The sequence below is a fragment of the Dermacentor silvarum genome, chromosome 2 (assembly GCF_013339745.2).
Source record: "Dermacentor silvarum isolate Dsil-2018 chromosome 2, BIME_Dsil_1.4, whole genome shotgun sequence".
NCBI classification, from domain to species: domain Eukaryota; kingdom Metazoa; phylum Arthropoda; class Arachnida; order Ixodida; family Ixodidae; genus Dermacentor; species Dermacentor silvarum.
In genome coordinates, this window is record NC_051155.1 from 107,755,772 (window position 1) to 107,783,471 (window position 27,700).

The 27,700-nt window shown below is 44.2% G+C and overlaps 2 protein-coding genes across 2 annotated transcripts in view; one reads left to right on the forward strand and one right to left on the reverse strand.

Moving 5' to 3' along the window:
* The window catches only part of LOC125943503 (eukaryotic translation initiation factor 3 subunit A-like), a 15,817-nt gene extending 14,925 nt beyond the window's left edge, over positions 1-892 (reverse strand). Inside the window, exon 1 of the mRNA XM_049662849.1 lies at positions 701-892. Coding sequence (XP_049518806.1) covers positions 701-892 — 192 coding nt within the window. The remainder of the gene's footprint in view (positions 1-700) is intronic.
* Positions 893-5,899: 5,007 nt separating this feature from the next.
* LOC119441669 (LIM domain kinase 1) lies at positions 5,900-24,180 on the forward strand. Its single transcript, XM_037706263.2, has 3 exons — positions 5,900-6,522; positions 10,133-10,287; positions 16,980-24,180. The coding sequence occupies exons 1-3, from the start codon at positions 6,235-6,237 to the stop codon at positions 17,212-17,214; spliced, it is 678 nt and encodes a 225-aa protein (XP_037562191.1). The 5' UTR covers positions 5,900-6,234; the 3' UTR covers positions 17,215-24,180.
* Positions 24,181-27,700: the final 3,520 nt, after the last annotated feature.

Below are 27,700 nucleotides of genomic sequence, written 5' to 3' on the forward strand. Positions count from 1 at the left end.
TACTTCCGACACAGCTTTCTGTTGCCCAATACGTGCTACATAAAAGTGTTTTTTTCCGAGCGGGAAAAATGGACCGTGAATACAAGCAAAAGTACCTCGAGCAGCCAGTTACGCGGCAATTTTGCATGTACTTGTAGCTTCTTTCACGCTCGGAAAAACACTTTCATCTAACTCGTATTGAGCGACAGAAAGCTGTATCGGGAGTTTCTCATGTTGCTCTACAATTTTCTCATGACACTCTCATCTAATTGTAATAATATTGAAGTTGATTAATTAAGACTATCTAATTAGGCAGAATGCAAAAGATTATCTGAGTATCTCAAGCGACGGCAAAACAGCATTACCTTGATTCTGTCCAGCTTTATAGCATTTACATATTTTTAAAGTTTATATTGTGTTCAGTGACTGTCACGAATTTGGCAACTAGAGATGGGACAGGGACAAGTCAACACGTGTAAGACAAACATTTATAATTGAAAAAACAAACAGCAAAGATGGTAAGTTTAAAATATTTACATTGAGTCCCCTGGCGTTGCCACGTCGCCTCGTCGTCACTACTTCCAACATGAAATCTGTTGGCCCGCCGATGCGTCGGGGATTCGATGTTGCCGTCTCCGCCATCGGTGCACAGTTATCTGGTCACAAGGTCAGGATGTAGGGGCGACTGAGGCGCCTGAATCGCTCGGCCAACTTCGCTAGCCTGCGGGTCATAGCCGTAGGGACTTTCAGAAACGGCGCCGTCAGCCTGTAGCTGAGGGCTCCAGTGCCACCCACTCAGCTCGCGCATCACAGCCGCTGCAGCTGAACCACACCTCCACTCGATGGCCACCGTCTCCACAAGCCATCCATCACGTCCGGCCTCCAGCTCCTCCTGCTTGTCGTCCCAGAGCATAGCTGGGCTGCTTTCTTCTGCTACGTGTCCTTTTGCGGCATTGGCAACGTAGCTCCACGTGTATTTTTTTCGCTTATTTGTTCATATATACTGTTCTTTTTGTTTGCCCACTTCCCTATTTTCTCGCATCTTCTTCCTCTTATCTCTTCCTCTGCCACCTCGTGTTTTCGTGCTCCTTTTCCCAATTATTGTCTTTTTCTTCTTTCTCCTGTTTCTTTACGTGCTCATCACAGTGACAGACGTGCAGAAACTTCAATTTAAAAAATATTCATATCGAATGAATGAATGTGAAAACATGCATCAAGTTGGAGCCTTCTGCTGCAAGCATTGTTTGTACCGCACAATTTCGGCACGCTAAGACCCAAGCCTCTCTTTTTCATGTCATAATCACAACTGTTGCTCACATGTGTAAGTGTAAGGTGCATGTCGTAGGGTGTTCTGTGAAACCCAGTTTATAATGGACTTGGTACAGCGAATTATGCCCCATGGTGAATCAGTGAAACTGTATAAACTTTGTTAAAGTAATACAGTCGAATCTCGTTAATTCGAACACGCTTAATTCGAACTTCCGGTTTATTAGAACTGACGCTGTGGTCCTGTCAAAGTTATGTGTATTCCTATGGGTGAAAACGCCCGGTAATTCGAACGCGAAAGCATTTGCGATGGTTAATTCGAACATACGGCGCACCGACAATGCTCTCAGCAGCAGGCCAAATCACGCGGCGGCACCTCCGACCGGCATTGCTCCGACACCGCCATAGAGCAAAATTTAAGGAGAGACCCCCTCAACGTCGCGCGGCGAAAAAGAAAAAAAAAAATAACGCGGCGGAAATTTCACTCTCAACTGGCAAGGTCGCCGTTTCACCGTCGCGCCAAAACATACGTGTACGTACTGACGTCTCCGCCAACGCAGTGGCGGAGGCCCAGTTTGACCAACTTCCCGATAAAGGCGGAAAACGAAACTTCAGGGAGCGGGCTAAGCTGGCGCCAGGCCGGCAGGAGCGGCGGCGGGCGTGCACGGAGACAGTCGAAGGTGGGGGGAGCTACCGAAGCCACTGCCACCGAAGCAACAGCGTTGCCAAGGCCAAATCCGCTTCTCTGCTGCCCTCCTCCCTCACATTCGAGGTTCTCCGCGCGTGCCTGTCGCCGTGCTGACAGCTCCCTGAAGTTTAGTTTTCTGCCGTTATCGGGAAGCGAGCGTTGGCCGGAGTGGGCAATTTCGTTGCCCTTGCTCGCGATGTGTTTTGTGCACTGCATTTCACGACTCGCACCATTCTTACATCGTGCATGAGTATTTCAAAAATAAGGCCTTCTTTTAATTCGAACTTCTTTTAATTTGAACAAATGTTCGGGCCCCTCGAATTATCGAGAATATTCGAATTATCGAGATGCGGCTGTAGTACTGTATTTGCACGAATATAATGCGAAGCTTGCAATTAAAGACTTCTACCCCGAGATGTACGCGAGCGTTATATGCAAGCTATGCAAGTCTGCTAGAGCCACCCTTCAACGCATGTTGTGGGGGTGTAAAATATATCAACATAAAATGGCAGTCTCCCCGGAAAATCTACGGGCGTGGTGGTCGGCTGCGCTGCTCAGCTCAGAACTCCAAGACCAACTTTGCGCCATCCGGTGAGCCATGGAGGCCGTGCGGGAGCAACAGCTCCCAGTGACCATCTAGGCGACCCCAGGCCCGGGACTCCCAATCGCCAGATTCCAAATAGTTATCTCACTCACTCGCTTTTTTCAGAGTTTCCAGCCTCAGAACGCTGCTCACGTTATATTCGTGGTCGCTTTATTTACGTGCAAGTACGGTATATCATGATTGTATTGATCCAGATACCAGTAGCATTGCAATGTGTATGACTGTTTGAAGAAGACTGGCACTTACTGGCCTTCTGCCTGGCAACATCTGCATACATGTAATTCTAAGTGCTCCATGCACCTTAAGGGAATTCACTTGCACTCCAATGACATTTGTTGAAATTTCGTATATTCAGTGGCACACCATTGAGGCACTGACACCACAAAGGCAAAAAAAACAAACAAAACAGTGCAGCTTATCTCAGTTGCTCTACCTTTGCGACTTGGGAGTTGCCACGTCGCTGCATATGGCGAGTTGCTCAATGCCACACCACATAAGCTGCATGCTCTACTATCAGTGTCAGTGCAACTAACCTGAAGAAATAAACGTAAGAGCATGGCTGCCATGACATGTTTCTGGCTCCTGTAATCTTTTCTGGTGCATGCAGTTCGTAAAAGCATAGCCTTTAAAATTCAAGGAAGGTGTCGATGGGGCGTGGATTGATGATGACGATGGTGATTAGCGTGTCGCAACACCTGTTGCTTAGCTAAGAAAGTGACTGCCAGTGTGAGCCAGGAGTTGGCCTTGGCGGCTCGCAGTTCAAATTATCCATGACAGACCCAATTTTAGTGCGAATTAACAAGCTTTTTAATACTTAGAGTTGTTTGGAGCTTAGCTGGACTGTGCCAATTAGTTTTAATTGTCCAAAATTTCAAATTAATGTGGTGTGAATTAACAAGCTTTTACTGTATTAATTAGTTTCTTGTGCATCCTGCAGTTCATATTTAGCAGGCTTAGCTCTCCTGTAACAAGCAGTGCTTTGCAGGCTGAAGCTGGCAAGCTATGGCACCCTCATTTCTGTTGGTCAGTTCTCTATAGTAAATATTCCTGGAAACGGTAGTATTTTAATCAAAGGAAATGGGATTCATTGTCAACAAAGAAAAGGGGGTTGCTGGTAGTTCTACGACATCAATAATACAGTTGTTCCAGCGATTTTACTGTTCACTTTGTCCACTATGTTGAAGTAAGAATTCTTTTCTTGTCATAATTTTCTCTGCTGCAATATTTATGTACGTGTCCTTCCTGCTATGTTCTCACTTGAAGTTGGCTGTATATTTTTAAAGAATTTGTGGTTGCATTTTGAAAGAATTTGGAAATGTTAATTATTAATTTTCTGTTCTTTACCATGGTAGTGCCACCAATCCTACTATTTATCACTGGAAGTCCACAGTTCCTCTTATTTGCTGTTCCTGTGTGTGGTAAATCAGATACCATGTACGTTTAAGCATTTACAGAGTTCACACAGTCAATCTGAGTGTCACTGTTCAGTACTTCACGAAATCTTTTTTCTGCAGTTTGGGCAATTGATCCTATGTCTTGCTGTAAGATTGTGTTTAGCATTGTTATTTTCTGTGGCATGCAAGAAAAGCAAAAATAGGGGAGTGGTCGGTGAGACTTGCATCCTTACACCAAAAAAATGCATCGTCATTGTTGCACAAGATATGGTCAATGGTCATAGCAAAAAGCAGACACTTCACTGGCACTTAAAAGGCACTTGTAAAGTAGTGCACATAGTAGTGCATGATGGAGGCAAAATGCATAGCGCATCAGAAACAGGACACAAGAAGAACACAGACAGCACACACGTTTGGTCCTAACTTTCAACAACAAGCTTTTATTGCAGGATCACAGCATACATATATACCACTCTTTTGCCTGCAATAGAACCTGTGCTCCGACCATCCTGATAGCACATCTCATTACAGAATGGGAAGTAAGTGAAAAAAAAATTATAATAATCATGCCATACGCATTAATTCCACCTCTTTTCCTGATAATGAAATGGGCGGTTTGCTGATACGAGACCCACTGAAGGTGGCGATGTGATATGCCTCAATAATGAGCCTGGTCATCTTGTTTAGGCTTTTTCCTAGAATCGCGGCATCTTCAATGATGGGCCGGCAGGGGCAATTCTTGCAGTGCTGTGCAAGAAAACCATCGGCCTGCTCTTTTTTCACATTGCTATTATGCTCACTTAGCCTATCATCGCCCGGTCTGGCCGATGTAGCAGGCTCCTCAAGATGTAGGTATCTGGTAGACGACACTCCTTATACACTCTACAGGCTTTTTCTGGTGATTCTTTTCGCAAGTCGTCTTCTTTGTACCTCCTGGCGTGGTCTTCTTACATTTCTTCTTACATTCAAGGTCTGAGACATGCTGTATCATACCTTGAATTGAAATTTTTACAGTTTGTCTGCAACTGTTGCCGTGTCTAGTACATAGTAGTGTTTTTGTTGAAGAGACCCTAAACGAAGCATGCTTTCTGACGGCACCCTTCCCTTCTCCCGTGATCATCCCATGTATGCAAGCTGCCAGAGCGAAGAGTGGCCATTATTCCCCCATTTCGTCGGGGTGTTGGCTTTACGCATTCTTTGTCTGGTCTTTCCACCATACTCTCTCCCCTCTGGGCTGTTGCACGTGAGTACAAAAGTAAGTGCTGCAGCTTCTGCAATGCTTTCTCGGGGGGCTAACGCGTAATTACAGCCTTCCAGAGGGCATTGTATCAATGGCCAGGGAGTTCTAGGGGGCATTGTGACGACTAGAGAGCTCCAGAGGGTATTGCGGCAACGGCCACAAAGTTCGCATTGGAATGGGCTCACAGGTGTCTCTCCTGCATCCCCAACATGTGCATTATACACATTCTCAACCACCCCCTGACATGGCGTGCAAGACAGCAGCAGCAGCAGTGCAAAAGTCAAGAGAAGAGGCAAAGAAAGCTTCACTTTAATAAGACTAATGTACGGCTCACCGGTCCACTCTTAGCTGCGGAACTGGCTATGTGTCGTTTTGATTAACTGTTGCGCTGGTACGACCGCAGATAGCATTTGGCTATCTGGCTTTCATATAGCAGCTGGCTTTCAGTGGCATGCACTATCATCATAAGTTCGAGTGAGTACACTATAGCGGGAAACTATAGCACAGCCGTTCATGTGTGGGACTGCATGATACCCAAGTTGGGGGTGCGATTATTACGAAAGGGGCACAAATCCTGATTTTAAAAAATAAAATTGGGGTGAAATTATTATGCTAGTGCATCTATTGTGCAAGTAAATACCATAAGTAGAATATAAAGATGAGCTAGTTGGTAAGCAATCATTACGTAAAAACAATGTGAGAAACGGGACAAGAGAGAAAGGACACCGCAGCACTGCATCTGTCCGCTTTCTTGTCCAGTTTCTCACATTTTTACATGATGTCATCTACATGTTATGGAACACTGGCTTTCTTTTGTGAATAGGTTTAAGCGAGAGGTGCAGTGACTCTGATAACGAATAACATGCATAGCCTTCCTCTTGACTGAAGGTTACTTGTCCAACTCCTTTATTGGAGTAGGTTTGCCTAGCTAGCAACTTTGAGCTGTCCTGGGAAACTCGGGAGCTTCCATATGATGGGGCCAGCGCGTGCATTACAAGATTGTACCTTTTATTCTCCACTAGTGTAACATGCAGCCACACTGCTGCCACCAACACACCCCGATATGCACATCAAGGTTGCATGTTTGCTGCAGGATCATACGGTTGTAGTGGCTGACTTTGGGCTGGCTCGTGTCATGAGCGACCCCAGTGTGGCGGGGATCGGCCGCAGGAGCAGCACTGGTGCCAAGCGTACCTCAGGCGGTGGTGTTGGAGCAGGCAGCAAGCGGCTCGAGCGCAAGAAACGCTACACTGTAGTGGGTAACCCATATTGGATGGCGCCCGAGATGATGACCGGGAAACTGTACGACGAGAAGGTGGACCTTTTCTCCTTTGGTATCGTCCTCTGTGAGGTGAGCTGCATCTCGTGCCATTCCTGTGGAATGGTGGCTTGCAGAATGGTGCTTTGCAGCTTCATATTACAGTCAGTTGGATGACAATTTTTCCCTTTCAGAAATAGCTTTTGTACTGTGCTGGCAAACACCAGTGCCTAAGGAAGCAATGTGTAGGCATTGGCTGACCTGCAGTCGCAATATGCACTTGGAAGCTTGTGTGACTATATGACCACGGCCGCTAGATAAAAAAAAAGAAAGTGCAGCCTGCCGCGTGTCTCGAAAATGGCATAGAAAAAGCATGAGGACCGCGCTAGGAACGCCATCACCTATGGAAACCGACGCGTCCCACCCCCCGCAAATAGCGCCGTTCGGGCCAGCCAAGCGGCCGCGAATTCAGCTACGGCTGTGACGCTCGCTCCCATTGCAGCCCGCCTGACGTGACAGACCGTACCTTTTTCTTTTATTCAGCGGCCGTGATATGACTTATACAGTCGACGACCAATTTTTTGGACGCCCGATTTTTTGGACACGCCAGATAATTCGGGTGTCTTGACAGCACCACCACGTATCCCATAGAGCCAGTGTATAAGGATGTCTGAAATTTTGGATGTTGAAACTCTTCACCGTCCGATCTTCCGGACTTTTTGCCATGACCGCATGGCTGAAATGGCATTAATCGAAACCACCGCCACTGCCATTTTTATTATCTCGCAGCGTCAAACCAGTGCTCTCGCACGCCGATCCACTGGCAGCCGTGGCCATGGCAGCAATGCTAGGCCTAGCTGCTTCAATGTTCGCTGCCGAGCTTCCTTCTAGGGCTGTATTCTGAAAGGTTCCACTTCGGCGATATTTCGCTTTTCGCTTTCAGGCGCGCGCTGATTGGTTGGTTGAGCAAAATTGAATGACGTCGGGCTCAACCAGCCAATCAGCTCATCCAATTTTGCTAAAACAGCCAATCAGCGTGCGCCTGAAATCGAAAGCGAAATATCGCCGAAGTGGAACGTTTCAGAATACGTCCTCTGTTCGGTGCCATGTTTTTCATTGAAAGAATTCGCCGCTGTCGTCAATGGAACCAATTCCGCCTTTGTCATCCTCTCGGACAGCTTCGGTGTGCAGAAAGTACGGCAAGGGTAAAACGTTGAATAATGCCAGTTCCCAAAAGTCAGCTTCACCCCAATGCAGCAGTGATAGGCAGTCAAGCATATCAAATGTATTGTGGTGAAGCATATCGAGAATGGAAAGGGGCCACTGTCACGGGATACAGTATATATTCTTTAATTATACATGCGTGCGCCCTCTATCTCCTGTCACAGTACGAGCACCGATATGCCTAATAAGTGTACTGGCAGGCCTTCAGAGCTATTTCAGATGTGCCTGTGGTGATCTCAGCCCTTGGGAACAGTAAAAAGCATGCATTCATTTTTTTGGACTACCCAATTCTTCTGATGTTCTCGCAGCACCGAGGGAGTCCGAAAAATCTGACGTTGACTGTAATTACGTGAAGCTGTATTGGTCCCCTGGATACTGTCTAGCAGTAAAATAAATACTTATGGGAACAGAAATCCGAAACCTCCCTCTCTGTCACTTTCACTAAAGTCAATATTGAGGGCATTTTATTGTGACATTTTTGGAGGCAAGCACAATTGGGCCCTTTTTTTTTTATGTAAGAAGTGTACAAAGCTGCAAGCATATCTGCCAAGTCTGCGGAATTATCCTTAAGATGTATGGATTATGACTACTTTGTATAGCTGAGGAAAATATCTGCCAGAAATTCTCGCATGCTGATTCTGATTCTCGCATGCTACGATTGCCATTAATCCAGCCACAAACAAAGTAAGCCACGCAATGTAGTTGAATGTAATTCACATGTTATTGTGAAGTTGTAATGCTACTATAGCACCGTAATTTCTGTTGGATTGCTAAGCAAATTTTACAAGGTGCCGCAAAAGTTTTTGCACTCAAATAAAAACCCATAAATATAGTTGTGATGCACTGTAACAAAATCACAATTTTGTTAACAATAATAATTTTGTGCAAGCAAAGCCTTTGAGTCACTTCGTAAATACATTGATGGTGGTACGAATGTAGTCAACGTCTAATTAACTTCATGCTTTTCTAATGCCCGACGAAAAGTAGCTAAATTGCAGTGAGGAGTAGAGCTGACTGTGTTTTTTAACACAGACGAGATTGAAAAGTCAAGCAGGCTTAGATCCAGGCAGTTTGGGGGCCATTCTGAAGTGGAAATGAAATTGGGGAAGTTCTTTGTGCACCATTATTGCACCACCTTCGTCTTGTGAGACGGAGCGGAATTCTGCTGATACGCCCACTGACGGTTTCCAAAGTGGGATTCATCCCAAGGCAAGGGCTCTTTCAGGACATCTGCCCGATAAATTACACTGTTCATTTTGGCTCCCTGTTTCAAGAAAACCAGCTGCATCTTTCCATCAGAAGTGATTGCCCCAAAAACTATCGCTGATGGTGGGTAAGAAACTCTAGCTAATCCTTCCAATGACGTTGGGGATTTTTCGACGCTTCCTATCAATATGCCCTGTCGTTCAATGGCTTAAACACTGCCTCGTCTGTGTAGAGAATGCTGTGTTGGCATGCCGTGCTGCCAGAGTGTTAGAGCAGTTGCTTGCATCCTATGACCTTGGTTTCTTTTTCATGTGCTCTGAGTCTATGAGCTTTCTGAACCTTGTACTTGTGCATCTTTGCTTTCACAATTCTTTAGCTGGAAGATTCAGAAATTCCTCTGGTTTGGGCGATTTGGGTTTATTACAACTGATTTCTGGAATGTGCAGAAACTTTTCCCACACCCTGTAGTATGCCACGCGGCCACTACTGAATTGGTTGTGGCCCTTGCCAAATGTGGCCATGTGTATATGGATCCTAATTAATATATAGCCTCACATATCTTCAGTGTTGCACCCCACACAGCGCGCACATTGGCGACATAGGAGGCCAGGCCTAGTACGTCATTTCTCCACAACATCTCTATGTAAATGGCAGTGCTGGCATTGATGAGGACCATCATGATGACCTTTATCTTTTCTTACCTGCTTTACCATTTGTGATAGTAGTGCACAGGAAAAGTTTACCTGTCATAAATGTTTCTGTTCGTCACTCTCTTTCTTTGTTTTTTCTTGATTCATGATCACCATTATTTCAAGCTTGAAATCTAGCAGGGATATGCCAAGCTGAAGTTCATCTCTGAATTAACAATTCTTTGTTCTCCTATGGTATTGTTAACAGTAGCACTATAATGTCCTCGTCTTTTGCTGCATTTTTCGGCTTTCAGTGTATAACCAATTTGCAGTTGAGGAATGCAAGCAGCTAATCCATCCTGATGTCTAATTAATCTGGCCTGATTTAGTATCCATTTACCAAGTCTTTCGTTGCCTACAGGCCACTCAAGTGGCTGTCTTAGTGAGTCTCCCTTGGCTACAAATATATCAGCACAATAAGACAATGCTTTTACAGGTGCCCAAGAATGGTGTTCCACAAGGCACGAAATTTGAATGTTTGCTCTTAGCAAGATGGGCTGTGTCCGATGCTGTGCTTTGATTTTGTCCCTTTGCCTTGTACAGTGATAGAGAAAAGTGGTGAAAGGCAACTATTGCTTTTTCAGATCATTGGCAGGGTGCAGGCTGACCCTGACTACTTGCCCCGAAGCAATGACTTTGGCCTTAACACTGTTGTGTTCAAAGAGAAGTTTTGTGCAAGCTGTCCGGAGCCTTTCTACCGCATTGCCTTCTTGTGCTGCGACGTTGATCCAGAAAAAAGGTGCGTATTCTCAACCAGTAGAACTAGTAGTTGGGCGAGTTGATGATCTTTTTTTTTCAACGATAAGTTGAGCACAATGCAAACGACCAAACACACGAAGAAACACTGAAGGCGCTTTAGTCTGGGATAGTAGGATAGACTCGGGATACTGCTCGTCCTGTCTCTCTTCGTATGTGTGGTCGCTTGCTTCGTAATAAATTTGTAAATAAAGCAACACTTAGTTCATTTAGTCAGGTGAAGTACTCCTTGAATACTCCATTTTTGTATATATGGCAGAGAAACCTTGGTTACTAGCAGAGAAAATGAAAAGGAAACCTTTCCTAATAAAATTTTTCTCAGCTGTCCTTTCAGAGTACAGCTGAGAAAAATGAGTTGCCTTTAAGATGCCGTCACGAACACACACGGTTAGAATTCTTGCTTCCTTGAAATAACTCACAATATGAACAGGCTTCCAGTGAAATTGATGAAACATTCACTTTATTAACAAATGCTCATGCTATGCTTCCTTGCATGATTGGTTCTGGCTGGTCAACAGCTCGCACATTGTTTAAGTGTGGGTCAAAATCAATATTTGTTTCCTGCAGTAGGCGCATACCATAGAACAGCAATGACGTCCAACATTGTTGGTGTTGAAAACATTTTGCCTGCAAAAAATGTGCACAAAGACAACAGAGTTTCAGTGGCGACTCTCCCGACACAAGTGTCATCAAGCTGAAGAACACACATTAGGACAGCTTCAAGTGGCTGGTCGTCAGACTTTCAGCCAACTAAGTTTAGCTGAACAGGAAATAGGGGTCATATAGAGCTAGTTTGAAGAAATTGGGAATAAATTGGTGGGGTGTTGGAGGGTTGGTTGGTGGTTTAGGATTATAAATTATCAAAGTCGGGAAATGCATTTGAAGTTAAAATCGACTATTTCATAAATACTTTGCTGCAAGAAGTACTTCAATGCATACAGCAGAAGTGGAGTTATTGGCAGTCAAAGGTCGCCTATGATACCCTTCGTAGTGCTCCCATTCCTTCAATACCTTGCACTGTGAAGACTATGGTGGAGCAGGGTGTGCCCACAATGCTCTGCCTACTGAATGCTACTGTGGTGTGCAGTTCAAATTTGATTTTGTATGTTCAAGTAGACACCACTATATCTGATTTTGGCGCCTACGACGTGCCAAACGCAGTTGTCCTCAGTGATCTGCAGTGTGCTCTGCTAGTGGACTCATTGCGGCACCCCACGGCGTCCGTGGTATCTTTGCTACAAAGCAGACCGCAGCTACATGCAACGGTAGTGCGTATTGCAGCATTCGCTTTGTGCACGACAGGGATTGAGTGCGCCCACGCGCTCATATGCTCCAGTCTGGCCGTGCTAAATGGTGCAGACTGGCTTTTTCTGGCACCAGCTTGACTGATGGATAGTAGCCACATCCAACTTGCACATTTTGAAGCGCTATCAATAGCTCAATACGAAGTGAAGCCTGCCAAGGCGTCTAGTCGGGAGTGAGCGTGCGCTAGCAAGCGTGCGTGTCATCTGATCTTAAGTTTTGCGTGGTTCGAGGCTAGTTGAGTATTCAAAGATAATTGAAATTATGGAGACCCGATGGCTACGGCACCAATAAGCAGTCTGGTCAAACTTTAGTTTCCTAGTTCCTACGTGGGCGGCCACGGCCGAGCGTGGGCAGATGACAGCCTGCTTTTTTCAGAATTACGTAAGTGTTATAGAAATTTGAAAGCAGATTTTTGCTTACTTCAGCCTGTTTACTAACTCTTTTCCTACCCTGGGGAAAATCGGTGTTTTTTGTAGGTTATGCAAATTTTTTTTTTCTGAAGGAATTGCTGCACTCAATATTTTTTGTGATAACATAAATGAAAAGCAGAATGAATTCACTTTTCATGCATAAAAGTTTTATTAACGAGATGCATGTCATAAAGAATATATAAATTGACAAAATCAAGATTGTGGGATAAAATTGAACAAAGTTTGTAAAGATACGCTTGGTATCTACTAAGAAAAAAATGTAACACAAATTATCAAATATACAAAATGTATCACCATCTGATAGGCACTATCTCTGAAAAAATCTAAATTTTTAATTTAACAGGTATTCTACTACAAAAATTTACCATCAAGCACTACAGTTTGGCGTAACGGGCTGTAGCTGTCGACGTACCGAACTGGTTTGACGAAAAGTCATAGTCTGACGAAAAGGCACATCCTCGGACTCGCTGCTGCTCGATCCATAGATAAAATCAGCCGCAGACGCAGTGGAATCACGAGATCTGCTATCTTTAGAAGTGTGCGCGCCGCTTTTGGAGGCGGCCATTTTTGCTTTCTTCTTTGATGATCGCGAAGCTTCGGAGAGTGTTAAAAAATTACTGGCTGGCGGGAAAAAACGCAAATTGCTTGGAAAACAAAAATATAGTTCTCCTCCTTTCACGTCTGATGGTGCAGTGTGTCCGTAAGCATACCTGCCAACTCTTCCGAATTTTCCGTAAAATGTACGAATTTGGACACGTCTTACGATTTTACGAATGTCGGCTCAATTTTTACGGAAAAGTGGTTATATTCGCGAAATAGTTTTTAAAATTTTTAATAAATTCACACCGTTGCTGGTGGGTAGGGGCGCAGAGATGGAGGTATGCGCCGTAATCTTTATTGTCTGCAGAGTAAGGAGATTTTTCAATCTGTGACGTTGCCTTCGTCATCGGATTGTTGGAGTACCTGACGACGGCTGGAAGTCACTGGTTGTCGTTACTCTCAACATAGAGGTCCACCTGTACGTAAGTGGCGCCCCCAGAGACGACGGCGATTTCGGGTCGATGCGGCAGGCACAGTTTCGGTATGGGAGGCTGTGGCTAGTCGTCTTGCCTGTCACCTTCGCTAGGCTTTTTTCGCGACGCTAGGCTTTTTTCGCGAGTACAGTAAAAGCTCGTTAATTCGGACACGTCCTTTGGTCCCGGCAGGCGTTTGCATTATTTAATGCAATGAAACTCTCGTTAATTCGGACGTATTTGGCCGCACATCGGTTAATTCGGACAATTCTTGGTGCTCGGCGAGCGCGGAGCGCCGCAAATGTGCGACGCAAACGAGCTATAACTAGAGTGTACTCTACCATAACGGCATTAGCGTCCACCGAAACGAAGCGACGGAGTTCAAATCGTACGGGAATGACAGCAACGCCAGGACGCTTCGTGCCTATTTGAGCCTTTAAAGCTTTCATTCTTGCGTTTGCCGGCGCGCATAGCACTGCATTGGCCGCGTGCCTTCAAAACTGCGTAGTCGCCATCCGTGATCGCGTTGATAGCGGCCGCGGTTTCATCCGCAGCGGTTGCGGTAAAAAGTAGTTTCGTTTTCACTAGTACACTCTAGTTTTCACTCAGTGTCCGTGCCGTCAGGGAATGGAATACGAACTCCTTGAAAAGACAAAAAAAAAAAAGAAAGAAAGAAAAGAAATTTGAGCCATTCCACGCCGCCGCGCGTTGTTTTCCATCCTTCTCCGCATCGCCAGCCTCGCGCGCCTCTGTCCCGTTGCCCTTCCGCCCCTCCGAACACGAATGGTCCGCGCCCATAGCTCTAAGCCACGCCACCCTCCGAAACATGAATGGACCGCGCCAAAACAACGTTAGCGTCCACCGAAACGAAGCGACGGAGAGTACTGGAATGACAACAACGACGGAAGGCTTCGTGCCTATTTGTTCCTATTCGTGCCTAGCTTGCGTTTACCGCCGCACATAGCACCGCGTTGGCCGCGTGCCTTCATGACTGCGTAGTTACCAACCATGATCGTCTTGATAGCTGCCGCGATTCCGTCCGCTGCGGTTGTGGCAAACAGTAGTTTCGTTTTGACTCGGTACGCACGTCGGCCGCGTGCCTTCATAACTCGGTAGTCGCCATGCATGATCGCGTCGATATGGACAGCGGTTTCGTCCGCAGTTGCAGCAAACGGTAGTTTCGGTTTGACTATGCGTGCGTCGGCCGCGCGCCTTCAGAACCGCAAGGTCGCCGTGCATGATCACGTTGACAGCGGTTGCGGTAAGCAATAGTTTCGTTTTTACTCAGTGTAAAGCTGTCGAGGATGAAGAGAGAGAGATTGCGATTGTGAAGAGGAAGAGGCGCACCGTCTACATCGCGATGGGCGGCGACCCGGCGACATTGGCGAAAAAATAAACGGGATGTGCGCGCGCTAGTGAAAAGCCCGTCTCAGATGAAGACGCGCGCCGCGGCCGCAATGTGAAGGAAGTCGCGAAACCTTCGCCGCTGCGAGCTCTAATCAGTCGCGAGATGACGAGAATTGCAGCTTCCGCATTGCGTTTATGCAAAATGGAAACAGAATTTGCTGATTCATACTGCAAATAAGAGCGTGTTGACGTAGTAAGCATTTGTTTATTGTTTTCTTGATACCCTCGATAATTCGACATTCGGTTAATTCGGACATTTGTTTCGGTCCCGTGAAATCCGAATTAACGAAATTTTACTGTATGACCTGTTTTGTGGGCCTCGCTTTTTTTTGTGCGACGTGCTACTGCATCGGGCGCAGTGCGACTCCGGCACTCCGGTGTTTTGTAGCCGTAGAGGCTGCGAAGTGTGATGGCGTGCTCGAAGCCTCGTCAGTACTAGATACTATCAGTACTTCCAAGTGTGTTTGAAGTCGTACTCCTCGGCAGAATTCCCGTGCACGCCCCCCCCCCCCCAGTCGCGAGTTTACGAATTTGAAAGTCTTGAGGTTGGCAGGTATGCCGTAAGTGGTGCGGAAGGTCTCGAAACAGCGGGCTAACGATGCCCAATGGGCGCGGTACGGAAAGAGTTAAACTGCATCAATAAATATACACAGTAACAGTAGGAAGAAGTGCAGTGATCCAAACACCCTTCTTGATTGATGTCAGCTATTGGCCAATAGCAGCCATGTGTGGGAATATGCTATATATGACCAAATACAGCGTCTGAAAAAAAGTGAGGAGAAGGCTTCTGTTAAAAAGAGAGTGTTTGAGGAAAAGGTAACTTAGCGCTCCGCTTGCAAGCTCCACGTACCGCGCACGACTGCAAAATTCGGCTGAGATGTTCACAGCAGCATATGCTATCCACGGACTGCGCTGCCTTCCCTGTTGCAGGTGGCGTGAAGTGAATGTCATGTTTCGCTTTGGTGGCATTGTAAGCATCGTATTCCGGCATTGCCCATCAGCTTGATTTTGTTTCTGTTTCCCGTCACCGTCTTAAACGACTAATCAACAGGAAAATGATGCGTGTTGGGTCGCTCGAGACCCACCAGCTCGATGCACATTTGCATCTCATGCCACAACGATTTGTGCTGAGTAGGCGTGTCAAAACTTCCCGACAAAGTGCCCCACTCGAAAAAACTGCTGACCCAGGCCGAATTTGAGGAGCACAAATGTAAGCTTGCCGAAGCCCCAAAACGACAACGCACGTCTCGGGCCTCTCGGGCGTCACCAGCTTGGCCTCCCTCAGCATCTCGTGCTGCAACGATTCGTGCATCACTTCACAGATGTCAACTACAGTTTAGTTTGCCGAATTTTTTAGTGACTACGAATTGTACATTTTCTCAGTTAGTACCTTCTTTCGTGCATTTTTTCGAAGTTCTACTGCATTTTTTTACTGAGCCTGCATTTGTTACCACCTACTTTCTTAAAGAGTTTTCTGTCGAAGTATCTTCTTCACAAGAAAGTGGTGGACATTGTGGAGATGGGTTTGCACAACGCTTACCCTACGAGCGACGGTCAGGAAAGGGCACGACGCTCCTCCACTCCGCAACGCACGAAGGCGCTACGGCAGGGTTCATCGACTCTCCGACACGGCGCAGAGAAGGCTCCGGAGTCAGATCGCCAACAAACACTGGTTTCACCCAAGATACAGCACAGTGCGACAGTCACGGCGCTTATGGGCCAAGGCTCACCGCAAGACCGATTGAGTATGCGTGCCCGCTGCGCTAGGGCTAACCGGGTAGCGGTCCGCCAAGCGTGAGAACGAGGAGTCGCGAGAACAAAGGTCTCATGTAACCACCTCATTGCGGGCCTGTGAGCATCTGCCGCGGCGAGGAAGCGCTCAGCGGACGAGAGCTCGGGTGGAGAGGCTGCCCGGGGGCCGCCGCTCGGGAGGCCAATCAAGGCGTGTCCCGGTGACGTGTTCTCACGGGGCAAGTCCAATCCCGGGGGGGAGAAGCACGGTTTCGTGTGACGCCATGATAGCGTAGGCCAACTACCCTTTACGAGACACACCGGTGGCGTAGGCAAGAGCGCGACCCGCAGTTTGACGTCGGACTGCGAGACCACGACTCCCAGCTCCTACAATTCCAATTTCTAGCTGAGGTTTTGTGTATACTGTTTAGGTATAACTGGCATCTGCCAGAAGTTTGGCCTATTGTTGAAGACTAGTATTGCCATAGCAAGTATAGTTTGTCGACATCGCTCATCTTATTAGTGGTCATGCGCATACGTACTTATCAATATGTCGCCAGGCATGTGTAGTGGTAATAGTCAAGTGTTAGTGTCGTCTACATAATTATTTTGTTATCTAAGTACTTATTATCACCTCTTGTATTACTCCTTTACTGTCAGTTAATCTTGTCCTTTTATCCGAACAGTACTTGGCAGTTTCATTGGGCTCTGTTTATAAGAGCCCATATCATGACTCCACAAACAGAAAGAGCACGTGAAAATATTTCTTTGTGTTCTTTGATATGCAGGCCACCATTTGAGCTGCTTCAGAAATGGCTGGAAGGAATATCTCTGCACCTTATAGTGGACAGCCCCCTTCCCAAAGAACTAATGAGGGACATAATTAACTACCAGGGTGCAGTTGTGACCAGCACAGACTCGACACCCGAGTCCATGACACCGCCTGAGTGCCGACGGTCTCCCCTGAGAACCATCAGTGAGCAGGCATTGGATTCGCCACGGTCATCACTGGAGCTGGACTAAATTGCTGCACTCTGGTACTTCACCCCAGTGTTTCATCATAGTGCTCACTTTAGCTCTGTACATCATAAGTGTTTGTGGAACTGAACTATAGATATGTTGTGTGCTTTGCCCGTGCAAAAATGTCTGTTTTCTGAGATAGTGGAAGGCTGACCATGGGCGTCAGTTAATTGAATGATGTGCCCTTCTATGTTTCTTTTTTTTTAACTGTTGCCTCATGTTTTTGATGAGTTTGTGCAGGATGCGTATATTCAGTTAGGATGTATTTGTTGTCTTCATTCTTAGCTTGGTTATCCTTTGCATCACAGTGATGCATGGCAATTAAGCAAGAATGTATGAGGCAAGTGTTGTCCATGCATGTTTCAAATGACAACCAAACATAAAACTAGACTTATTCAGTTTGACAAATGGACACCTTCTTAAACACAGCTGTCATAGATTTACCAATGTTATGACTTCCCGCTGCCCAACCAGTGCTGCAGTGCCATTTTTAACTGGATGAGTTGGTACAAGTTCACAGAAACGGGAAAACACAAAACCACAACGGACAGAGAGAGAAGTTACAAGTTCTGAACACCGAATCCCTGTACTTCTCTTGTGCCTTTGCAGTGCTTTTTTTTTTTTTTTTTAAAGCAGTACTGTCAGATACCAGCATAAAAGAATTCGTTGAAGTTGCTCCTACAACATAGCTTTGAGCGCCAGACAGCTAATGCATGAAAATTTCTACTTCACCAAACATTTTATGGGGTTGACACTAAATTTTATATTCTTTCGAAAACTGTACAACCAAAGATCATTTGTCTTAGTGTTGTTGCCATTATGGTAATTCACAATGCAAAATGGAAGAAAATGCCTACGTGTAGCAGTTGCTATTGTGAGGAACACTTTGATAGTGGTGATGTCATTTGTTGCAGTAACCAAAAACAAATTATGGTAATAAGCAAGCATTTATGGAATCATGCAAGATCATTGAAATGGTGAAATGCTGTCACATAGAGAAGTTACTGCATTGTGGGTAACTTCAAATAAGAATCTGTCAAGATTGTTAGTCGCACTGTTAAGTATGGCACTGAGTGAAATGCACGTGGTCATACATGCACGAAGGTGGGAGCCTGTGGTTTCTTTCACTTGTGTGTGCTTTCCACTTGTGCCATACTTAACCTTAACACTGTGTGAAGGCCAAGAATGGCAAAGCAAGCTTCTTTGGGACAGGTGAGCTGGAGTAAAAAATGATTGCTCTTTTTCATCAAACATTCTACCAGAAAAGCTGAACTGTGCAAGAACAATGCAAAAAGGCACCTGCAATGACATTTCTCAATAGAGCCAGTATGCTAGCCACATGGTGCTTGCTTGGTCCAATTGCTAATAGTATTTTTCGTTGTGCACAGTGGCAGTGTAATCATAAAATGGATCGCTTACAGGACATGAGGAGGTGAAACAGCCAGCCTGAAATATCTTGCCATTTACCAGTAGGTTTGATATGTAGTTTTTAGTAACTTTTCGTGTAGACTGATTTCACACTTCCTCCTTGCCCTTTGAAATTCCTTTAGCAAGGCCCACCTGCTGTGATAGTTCATTGTCATCTTGTTGCTGCCTTTAAAGTGTCTTAACATGTACCGATAGCTTCTCTAGCGAAGTCATCTTATTCACCATAGGCAATCTTTCATCTCCTCTGTGTTGTGGCTGAACCAAATTAGACTACTTGTAATTATAGCACTATATAGCTTAATTTCGCTGGAAAACCCACACTAAAAATGCAAAAAATTTTCCAGTAAAGTCGGGGTTCAGGTTGTATGCGAATTTCACCTCGAGGTGCGACTTCACGGCAAATACGTGACATGGCCAGGCACCTTGGGCTTGCACTTATAACTTGTGTCAAAAAATGTTAACGTTTTAAGCTTTGTGAGCCTCTTGGTTTAAAATAGCACAGCAATGAACCTTTTTTGTAATGACCAGGATGTGCCGTGCATATAAGTCATCAGTTATTTTCATATATTACAGAAATAGCACTTTGTATGTGGCTTTCCCAGCAATATTGAGAACATTTAATGAAAAGCAGCTACTTGAAAACAAGCCTTTCCTTTTCTTTTTTTTTTAATGCATTAGAAACTGCATTTTGTGCTGATCACATGTTATTATAAACGAATTTTAATGTTGAAAGGGATATGTTCCTTCAGAAAGTACAATTGTTGCAGGAAAGTTATTAAAAAAAAAAAAGTGGTCCAGTACTTAAAAGGCATACAGTGGAATCTCGTTGATACGATCTTCAGGGGAACCGGAGTGTATCATCAGAAAGTCGTATCATTGAATGTATTATCGATTGAAATCGTATTATCGAGAAAAGAAAATAAATTTTGTCATCACGAAATACGTATTACGCAGAATCTTATCATCGAGGTTCCACTGTATTTCATTGGTTTTTATTATATATGAATTTTGATGTTGAAAGGGGTATCTGCAACTTCATTCAGAGGTTAGAATTGTTGTAGGAAACTTGGTAAAAAAAAAAGTGGTCCATTACTTAAAAAGAAATAACTTATTGAATGCACTGCAGGGCCCATGGTCGCCATCTGTGTGCGCAAGAGTCGCAACCGCTGGTATTTCAATGCCATGCCACAGATTACCTTTGTTGTTCAGCAGAAATGAATAACTTGATCATGTCTTCCCAGTTTACAGCCATATTTGGCATATGGTTGAATATCCACCTATTGAACACCCAAATTAATTGTATAGATATTAGTTATGTTTTGTGGTAAGTCAAAAATAATGTATTGAATTTCATTGTGTTTAAGCACCATGTGGTGCTACTTGAAACCATCTGTAGTACTGCCACATCATGCGCTTTACGGCAAGTTTTCTTAGATTGTATTTTATTGTGTCTCATTTAATATTAGCCTGTGAAGAAACATTCTGCAGCAGTCCATTTATTTGGTACTCTCTGTTTGTTTTTAGTTAGAGAAATGGCTATATAAATAAAAAAGGAATTTTTTTAAGTACTATTAGAAATTTACACTTCACAAATAGCATATTTGCTGTATTAGGCCAGCTCTTGAGTTCTCATGTGTGTGAACCACCAGATACAAATACAGAAAAACAAATGAGGCAATTTGAGTGCATCTTTCAACGTATATAGATGGGCTTTTCTGTCACGGTCAAATAAATATTCAGCAAGTTTAAATGCCTTCCATACTAAGTGTACTTGGGAGACATCTCTTATATTTTACAACTATGTGTAAAACGCCAATAGGTGATTTCATTGTAGTTTTCCGTGTGCACTGTTTACATTCATTTCATTTGGGACCACTGTTCTTCTCCGTGCATTCCACATTTTTACAGCTGTTGGTAAACAACATTATACATAACGCTAGAGGTGTATTTGATGCACTCACACTGTTTTTATACATGCCTGTTCATGCACTTTTTTTTGTGTGTGTGTGCTTTGTGTATGGTGTATGGATGAAATTCTTGACCCCATGTGCTTGGCTAGCTGGTATAGAATTGTGCGTTGGAGGCTCAAGCTTTTGTGCAGAGGCTTTAATTCACAAGGTGCACATGAAGCACTTTGGTTGGATGAATTGGTTTGAACATATTGCTAAATAAAATGCAATATAGAAGTATGCTTCTATATTAAATTTGATTGTAAAGGAAAGGTGCATTTCCTTGTACCACTCTTTGTTTGTACTAATTGATTAATTCCATTTAGTGCATGCATTGGGGACTTGCGGACGAGAAGCAATGACTGAGATGGTAGCGCTTTTAAGGTTCCCCTCTTCTGAAACTGCAATTGATACAGAGAATGTACTCAGTCACACCTTAAGGGGGGATGTGGGGCTAAAATAGCAATTTTTGACAGACTAACACATTGTCTAATTTTGTTTATTTTGGATTTATAGATGTAAAAAGAAGCTCATCACCAACCTTGGTTGCAATCTGCGCTGTAGAAAACAAAAAAATGAATTCTCTTCTAGTGACGGTAACGCGCGCTCGCTGTCAAGAGTGCCCATGAATGCTGTGCTCAAGACATGGCTGCAGAGCAGGCGAGAAACCACACACTGAGTGAATGCCCGCATTAGAAAGTTAGTTTATCGCGCATTTTAATCATGGGAGACCTTCCATCAAGAATGCAGCAAAATAAGAACTAAAAATGCAAGGCATTCTGGCTGGGTGGCTGTCTACGAGCACAGTCAAGGGCATTGGACTGCTCTGAAGATCAAAAAAAGAAAGTGACGATTTGAAGCAATTGCCGCAGAGCAGGTTTGAATTGAAAAGGAGGGTCCAACCGATGGGGCAGGGCACGTCAATTCATTAATTTTGGTCTTAAAGTAAAATAGCGCGTTCTGAAACCTCTGAACTCATTTTTCTCGGCGCTTTTTGGCTGAACAAAACCTTCAGGAAAACTATCATTTCCAAACTGCTTTGCCAAAACTTGCTTTTAAAGTAGTTTCTGGGCTGAAATTTTGTCAGCAACAAGATGAGATACTTTTTATATTTAAACATTTTTATTAACACAAGGGATTATTACATTTCTGACATATAATGACAATGCAAAAAAATTGAACTTAGCCTCAAAGTGATAACATCGTTAAGAAATGCAATTTAAGAAACGCTACTGGCCTTATCTCTCACTATAAACCCCCCTAGAAGCTATATAACAAAAACAGTGTGTCTTCATTTTTCTGAAATGATAGTTTTCCTAAGGTCACATGTCTAATTGATCCATATGACAGCCATAACTTCTTTTCTATTTTATCTGTATTAATGAAATGTAGAATATATAGTTAAAACAAGAAGATAGCTGATACATAAACCTATAATTTTTCATAAATATCCGTGCAACGGTTCAAAAGTTAATTTTCAGCCCCGCATCCCCCCCTTAAAGAGACAGTAAGGAGCAGCAATCAATTGGTCAGGACTGGTTAAGTATTGTTTCAAAGCCCTATTTTTATTCATATGGCAGCAATGGTTTATTATTGGAGAAAATGAGGTCTGAACTTCTCTTTTGCAAATTTTGCATGTAAACCTCGAAGTTTGAGGTATATTATCAAATTTGGGCCGTTTGGTGCAACTTTTTGAAATGTTCTGGGTTGCGACCTTTGGTCACTTTAGAATGCAGTGTAGTCCCACTTTATTGATAAACAATTAACTAGACCCAACCTATGCTATCAAAATCACCGCCACCATTGCAAGCTCGTGCGGGAATAGCTAGATGGTATTGCCACACATCTTGCGTTCTCATCTCTTGTGACTTTCAAGTGGCTGCTTTTCCATCACAGAAATGTTGTTCACTAATACAGCTTACTTACTTAATAGACAGTCCATCAAAGTATAGTAAAGTTGGTGTAGCTGAATCAATCATCTGACATGACTGTATCTCATAATAATTTTGTTAGCAGTTTTGCATCTTTTTGCTTGCTTTCTGTTTTGCTTTCTGGAACTACAGTGATCATCAAAGGTTTAAGATATATGGCATGACAACAGCTACCAACATGCGTCTGCTTCTGTGCAAAAGTGAGAGCCGGCCAGCTATGTATTGTGAGTTTGCACATTTTGTGGGGCTGAATTTTGTTTGAATTTCGAAAAAGTTGCCAAAGAGTCTGATGGGTATGGTACCTGGGGTTTTATCTTGCTTACCTGGTACCTGGTGATTACTCTTGCTTGACTGTGTTGAATTGTGTAATCTATTCCAGATTTTAGCACGTGCAAAAAATCAAAACCTGCACCCTGTAAAGAAGAGCTTATTTATTCTGGTGCACAACTTGTTCAGTCTTTTTCTTTCACATTCTTTATACAATATTTACCCTGTGCCTCTATGTACATACATATAGCATTTAACTTATTTACATTGTAAAGGGCTTGTTTTGTCGCATTCCTCTTCCATGTCACATAGTCACATTATTGCGTTTTTATAGATGTTGTGCACGTCAGCTTGATGTCACCTTTTCTTTTTTCTTGTCGTGGAATATCTAGCTTGCACTTTTTTTGTTGCAGTAATATTTTAGGCCAAGTTATAAGTAGTATTCAAAAATTTTTTCTTGGTTAGTGCAAGCTGGCTTAAGTTATTTAAAAAATGAGCATGTTTCCTCGCACTGTTTAGCCACATTAAGTTAATATTGACTAGCTCAACTTTCAATGCTTCTACAGCTGTTTATCCACCCACCTGTTTTTTTCTCCAAGGACATAATTAAAATTTGCCTTTCTGGGGTGCTCCTGGCATATCATGGATACTTTCATGCTAGGCCAAATAGTGGTGTCGAGGCAGCTATGCTTTATGATAACCTGTGCCTAAATGAGAGCTTGACTGCATAAAATGCTATTCAGAAAACAATTTCCATCAAATCCCACATTGTGGAGAAGATAAATTCAGAAAAGTTTTTTGTTTTTGCTTAGAAGCCATTTGTTATTTGTGGATGGCAACTTTTCCTATTTATGCATCAGTGCCCGTATTAAGGGATTTTGCAGGGCTTAATTGGTGTTTCAGCTTCAAGTGCTTCAGTTGGAGAGATTGGTTTTTCCTTGTGCAGCCAGCTGCTAGCCTCCTTATTGGCTCATTTAGAGTAGCAACTTCTATGGGCCGAGATATTATTCCCAAACAGGGATGAAATTTTCTTCAACTTCACTGTTTCTTTTTGAGTTACATATTTTGTTGTTCAGCTTAAGCAGTTGATTCAATACCTGTTTAGATAAATGGAAGAAAAATGTTACAGGTGAAATATCTGTAGCTGTGTAAAAAATAAAGCTAGCCATTTAATTAAATAGGTGACGGAGCATAACTGTAATATACCGTAAGTGTTAGGAATTCATTGGAGATTTTGCATTGATGGTGCTGTTGAAACGGTATGCAAGATTTGTGCAATTCTGCCAGATACCATGCTGGCCTGATTATTTCATGATGCAGTATGGTTAACTGAATGTCACACTTCTGTTCACTTAGTTTCTGCCTGTAAAATAAAGATTTTATAAAATGCCTTAGCATACAATGTGTTACTCGTCAGCCAAGATGAAGAGCAGCTTCTTTCATTGGCAAGGCTAAAGTTCTCATCAATACAAGGGCCTGCACGTCTCGCCAATGCTCATTCCCCATTCGTGATATAGTTTGCTGAACTATACAGACAGTCTGTGATGTAAAGCTGTTAACTATAGGATGGAGCATGAGTGAAAAGTAGTGTTCTTTTAAGTGTTATAAATGTTGCATGATGCCATCCTACTGAAATTGCACCAAAGGATGTTACAAACAAGTCGGCATTGTTTCCATGACTTCATGTCATTACACAGCCTCATGCTTTAGTTTTAAAAATAATTCTTTTCAGCGTTAGTTTTAAGGATAATTCTTGCAGTTCCGAATGCTTCACTCAAGTAAATGCGATGGCATTGGGAGTTCCTGTTATTAGATAATTATCCCTCGATATCCACGTGAGTTCTCCTACGTCACTGTTCTTATTGAAAACGCTTCGTCCGCAGGACATTTACATCACATCCCAATATTGATCCATGCACCGCTTTGGAAGCAAATCGAACATCCGTCGGACGTCTTTTGGATGTCTCTCAAGGACGTCCCACGGATATTGAATCTGGACCTTTTTCGGCCCCAACCTGAATAGTTGCCTCCCTCTCCCCAGAAGCGCGTTTCTTAAGTTTTCTTGCGAAATAAATGTTCTCTCATTTATATAATCTCCTGCTCACGATTGTATGCTCCATTGCGTATTTAATTCACATTAGAAACTTCAGTGAAATACATGGCGCTTGTGCCTGTCGGAGGGCCTCGGAAAAGGTGGAATACTGTCGCGCGCGACTCTGAGCATACGTGTGCCCGCAATGTATCGTCGTCTCCGAACGGGTGTGTGCAAAAGGCCCTGGCATGTCCGGGCCAGTGGCGCACCGACGGGGAGGGGGGGGGGGGGGGGGGGGGTTCGGGTGTTGTAACCCCCCCCGCGCGTCCAGCCCCACCAGTCGATTGTGTACCTTCAGCTCTCTGTTCACATTGTCATTACAATCCAGGAGGTGGCTTGAGGTAGAATTTTCCTGATTAACAAAAACACACTATCACTGTCTTGTAGTTTATTCATTCACTCTTAAATTACCTTGAGTAAAACACTGAAGAAATAAAATTAGGAAAAAACTCATCATCCTTGGTGTCATTATTTGGCATTTTATTTGCTGTTGGATTCCTTTGGCTAAAGCAAGGAAATTACATATTATGCAAAGTGCTTGCGTCACCGCCCCGCACAAAAATTTAACCCCCCCCCCCCCCCCCCCCCCCCCTGGCAGAGATCCTGGGTGCGCGCTACTGGTCCGGGCAATGCCCATGTGTCCCCATGACGTCTCGCACGCATGCAAGGGATGTCCGCTGTTCAAGACATCCGAGGTATCTAGATGTCCTGGAAGTGAATATGCATAGGGTATCCATCCGCCGTCATTGCTGCCACTGTATTATTTATTACGGACTGATGCTGTCTACGTCACCTAGCTGTCGTCAATTGGACCACAGGAGCATGATTACGATTACTGTTTATAGGTACTAAAAGGACACTCAAGGCAAACAAAGTCAAGCAAAAGTGTTTAGCACTCGAGCACGGCATCAATATTATCGCGAACAGAGGTTTCGTAATCGAGAAAGTGAGGTAAACGCAGGTCACGATTATTGACCCTTTTCGTGGCGGTGCCGTGGGCGCTGCCATGTTTGATCACGTGGTGACGCGTCCATTGCTTGCCTCAACTGCCTCCGTTGCCTCCATGTTTACAACGAAGGCGTATGACGCCGGCGCGGCTTAGAAAACCTCTGTTTTCGGAGATATCGTAGACGGTGACTAGGTGGACGACACGAAGCTCTGATCACAGCTTCAGAGAACACGCAAACGCGCTTTCGGAGCTGATTAAGCTATGTCCAAACGGCGCCAGCAGCGCATATGGTGCTTGTTCTAAAAGCGGGGCCAAATATGTATTCCAAGCTATCCAAGCTTTCCGATTATGAATTCAGTCAGGATTAGTGTTTTGCTCTTTGTTCTTTATTCGGCAATATATTGAAGCAGTGGCTTGTCAGTTTCCGACTCAGTGAAGTTCCTCGGCGCGGCCACTATCGGATTATTTTCTGCCTAATCGCTCGCGGGTGTGCTCAGTTTCGATAGATTTGTTCTTGCTGCGCACAAGGCTTGAAACGTAGCTGTTTTGGACATTGTAATACCTTGTAGAAAATATATATTACAGCTATTAACTCGCTTACTTTTGTGGACCGTCACGAAACATTCAGCTTCGACCACTCGTGCGCCGTAGGTGTAGTCCGTCATTTATTGTGCGTATACAGTGCGCATACATTTAAGTGTGCGCCCATTAACTTATTCTTGATAAGTGGCGATAGAGTGGGCGTAAGTTTTCCTGCCATTTGGGACAGATGTGTATAGATAACGTGCGCGAAACTTACTATGACAGGAAGCGGCGCTATACTCCCTTTGTCGTTGTTTAACGAGTGGTACTCACTCTTGTCGACGTTCTGGGGATGAAGCCCTTTCTTGAAGGTTAACGATACAAGGCTGGCGGATGAGCAAATTTCTGTATCCTCGAGGAAGGCCGTACATCACGATGTGCCGGTAACACGTTGGGACAGTTGCAGCAGCGGTCCGCGAACTTGGCCACACAGATTCATTCTATTTCTTAACATGCCAGTCACTATTTTTGCAGCCAACTGCTGCACATGTCTTCAATCCACATGATTCAATCTAGCATGATTGGAGCACAGTGTGTTAGCGAAAACTCAGTTGCATTTCCAAAAACTGATCGCACAGAAGCAAGGTAGAAGCGGTAACGGTTTCGTTTTCGTGCGCGGTCGCTGAAGAGAGGTATGGATGGATGGATGGATGGATGAGGCTGAACCCTTTAAATCGGGCGGTGGCATACGCCACCTAGCCATGGCTATTAACATATTTGTACTTTGTGGTGGGTGAAATTTCACCCCTGCCTTGAATTTTATCCACCAATCAGATAACCTCTGTTTGGTTATTTCTACCCGCTTAAAGTCTATTTTGCCTTCACTGTCCCTAAACCCCAATGCTTTGAAAAAATCAGCCCCGTTGCCTTGCACTGTAGGGTTAAGCCCTTACAGAAAAGTATGAGGTGTTCAGCCGTCTCCTCTTCTTCTCCACACGCACAGCACAACGTGTCTATACCTTGGTACTTGACTCGGTACATCTTAGTCCGCAATACTCCCGTCCTGGCTTCAAACAACAAAGAGCTTCCCCTAGAATTATCGTAGATATTTTCTTTGGCAATTTCTTGCTTGAAAGTTCGGTATGTTCCCAGTGCTGATTTCGTCTGCATCCCTGTTTTCCACAGACCCCTCTCTGTTTCCTTAACCTTTTTCTTAACCGCTGTTTCCTGGTTTGCACCCCTCCTGCAGTCCAAATATTTGATTGACAGTTTTCTGGTCAGCTTCCTCCATTTTGTATCAACATTCCTCATGTACAAATAACTGAAAACTCTCCTTGCCCACCGCTTTTCT

Coding starts and splice junctions, on each gene's coding strand:
- LOC119441669 (XM_037706263.2), top strand. CDS start 6,235: ATGCACATCAAGGTTGCATGTTTGCTGCAGGATCATACGGTTGTAGTG. Junction 6,523..10,132: donor TTGGTATCGTCCTCTGTGAG/GTGAGCTGCATC, acceptor TTGCTTTTTCAG/ATCATTGGCAGGGTGCAGGC. Junction 10,288..16,979: donor GACGTTGATCCAGAAAAAAG/GTGCGTATTCTC, acceptor TTTGATATGCAG/GCCACCATTTGAGCTGCTTC.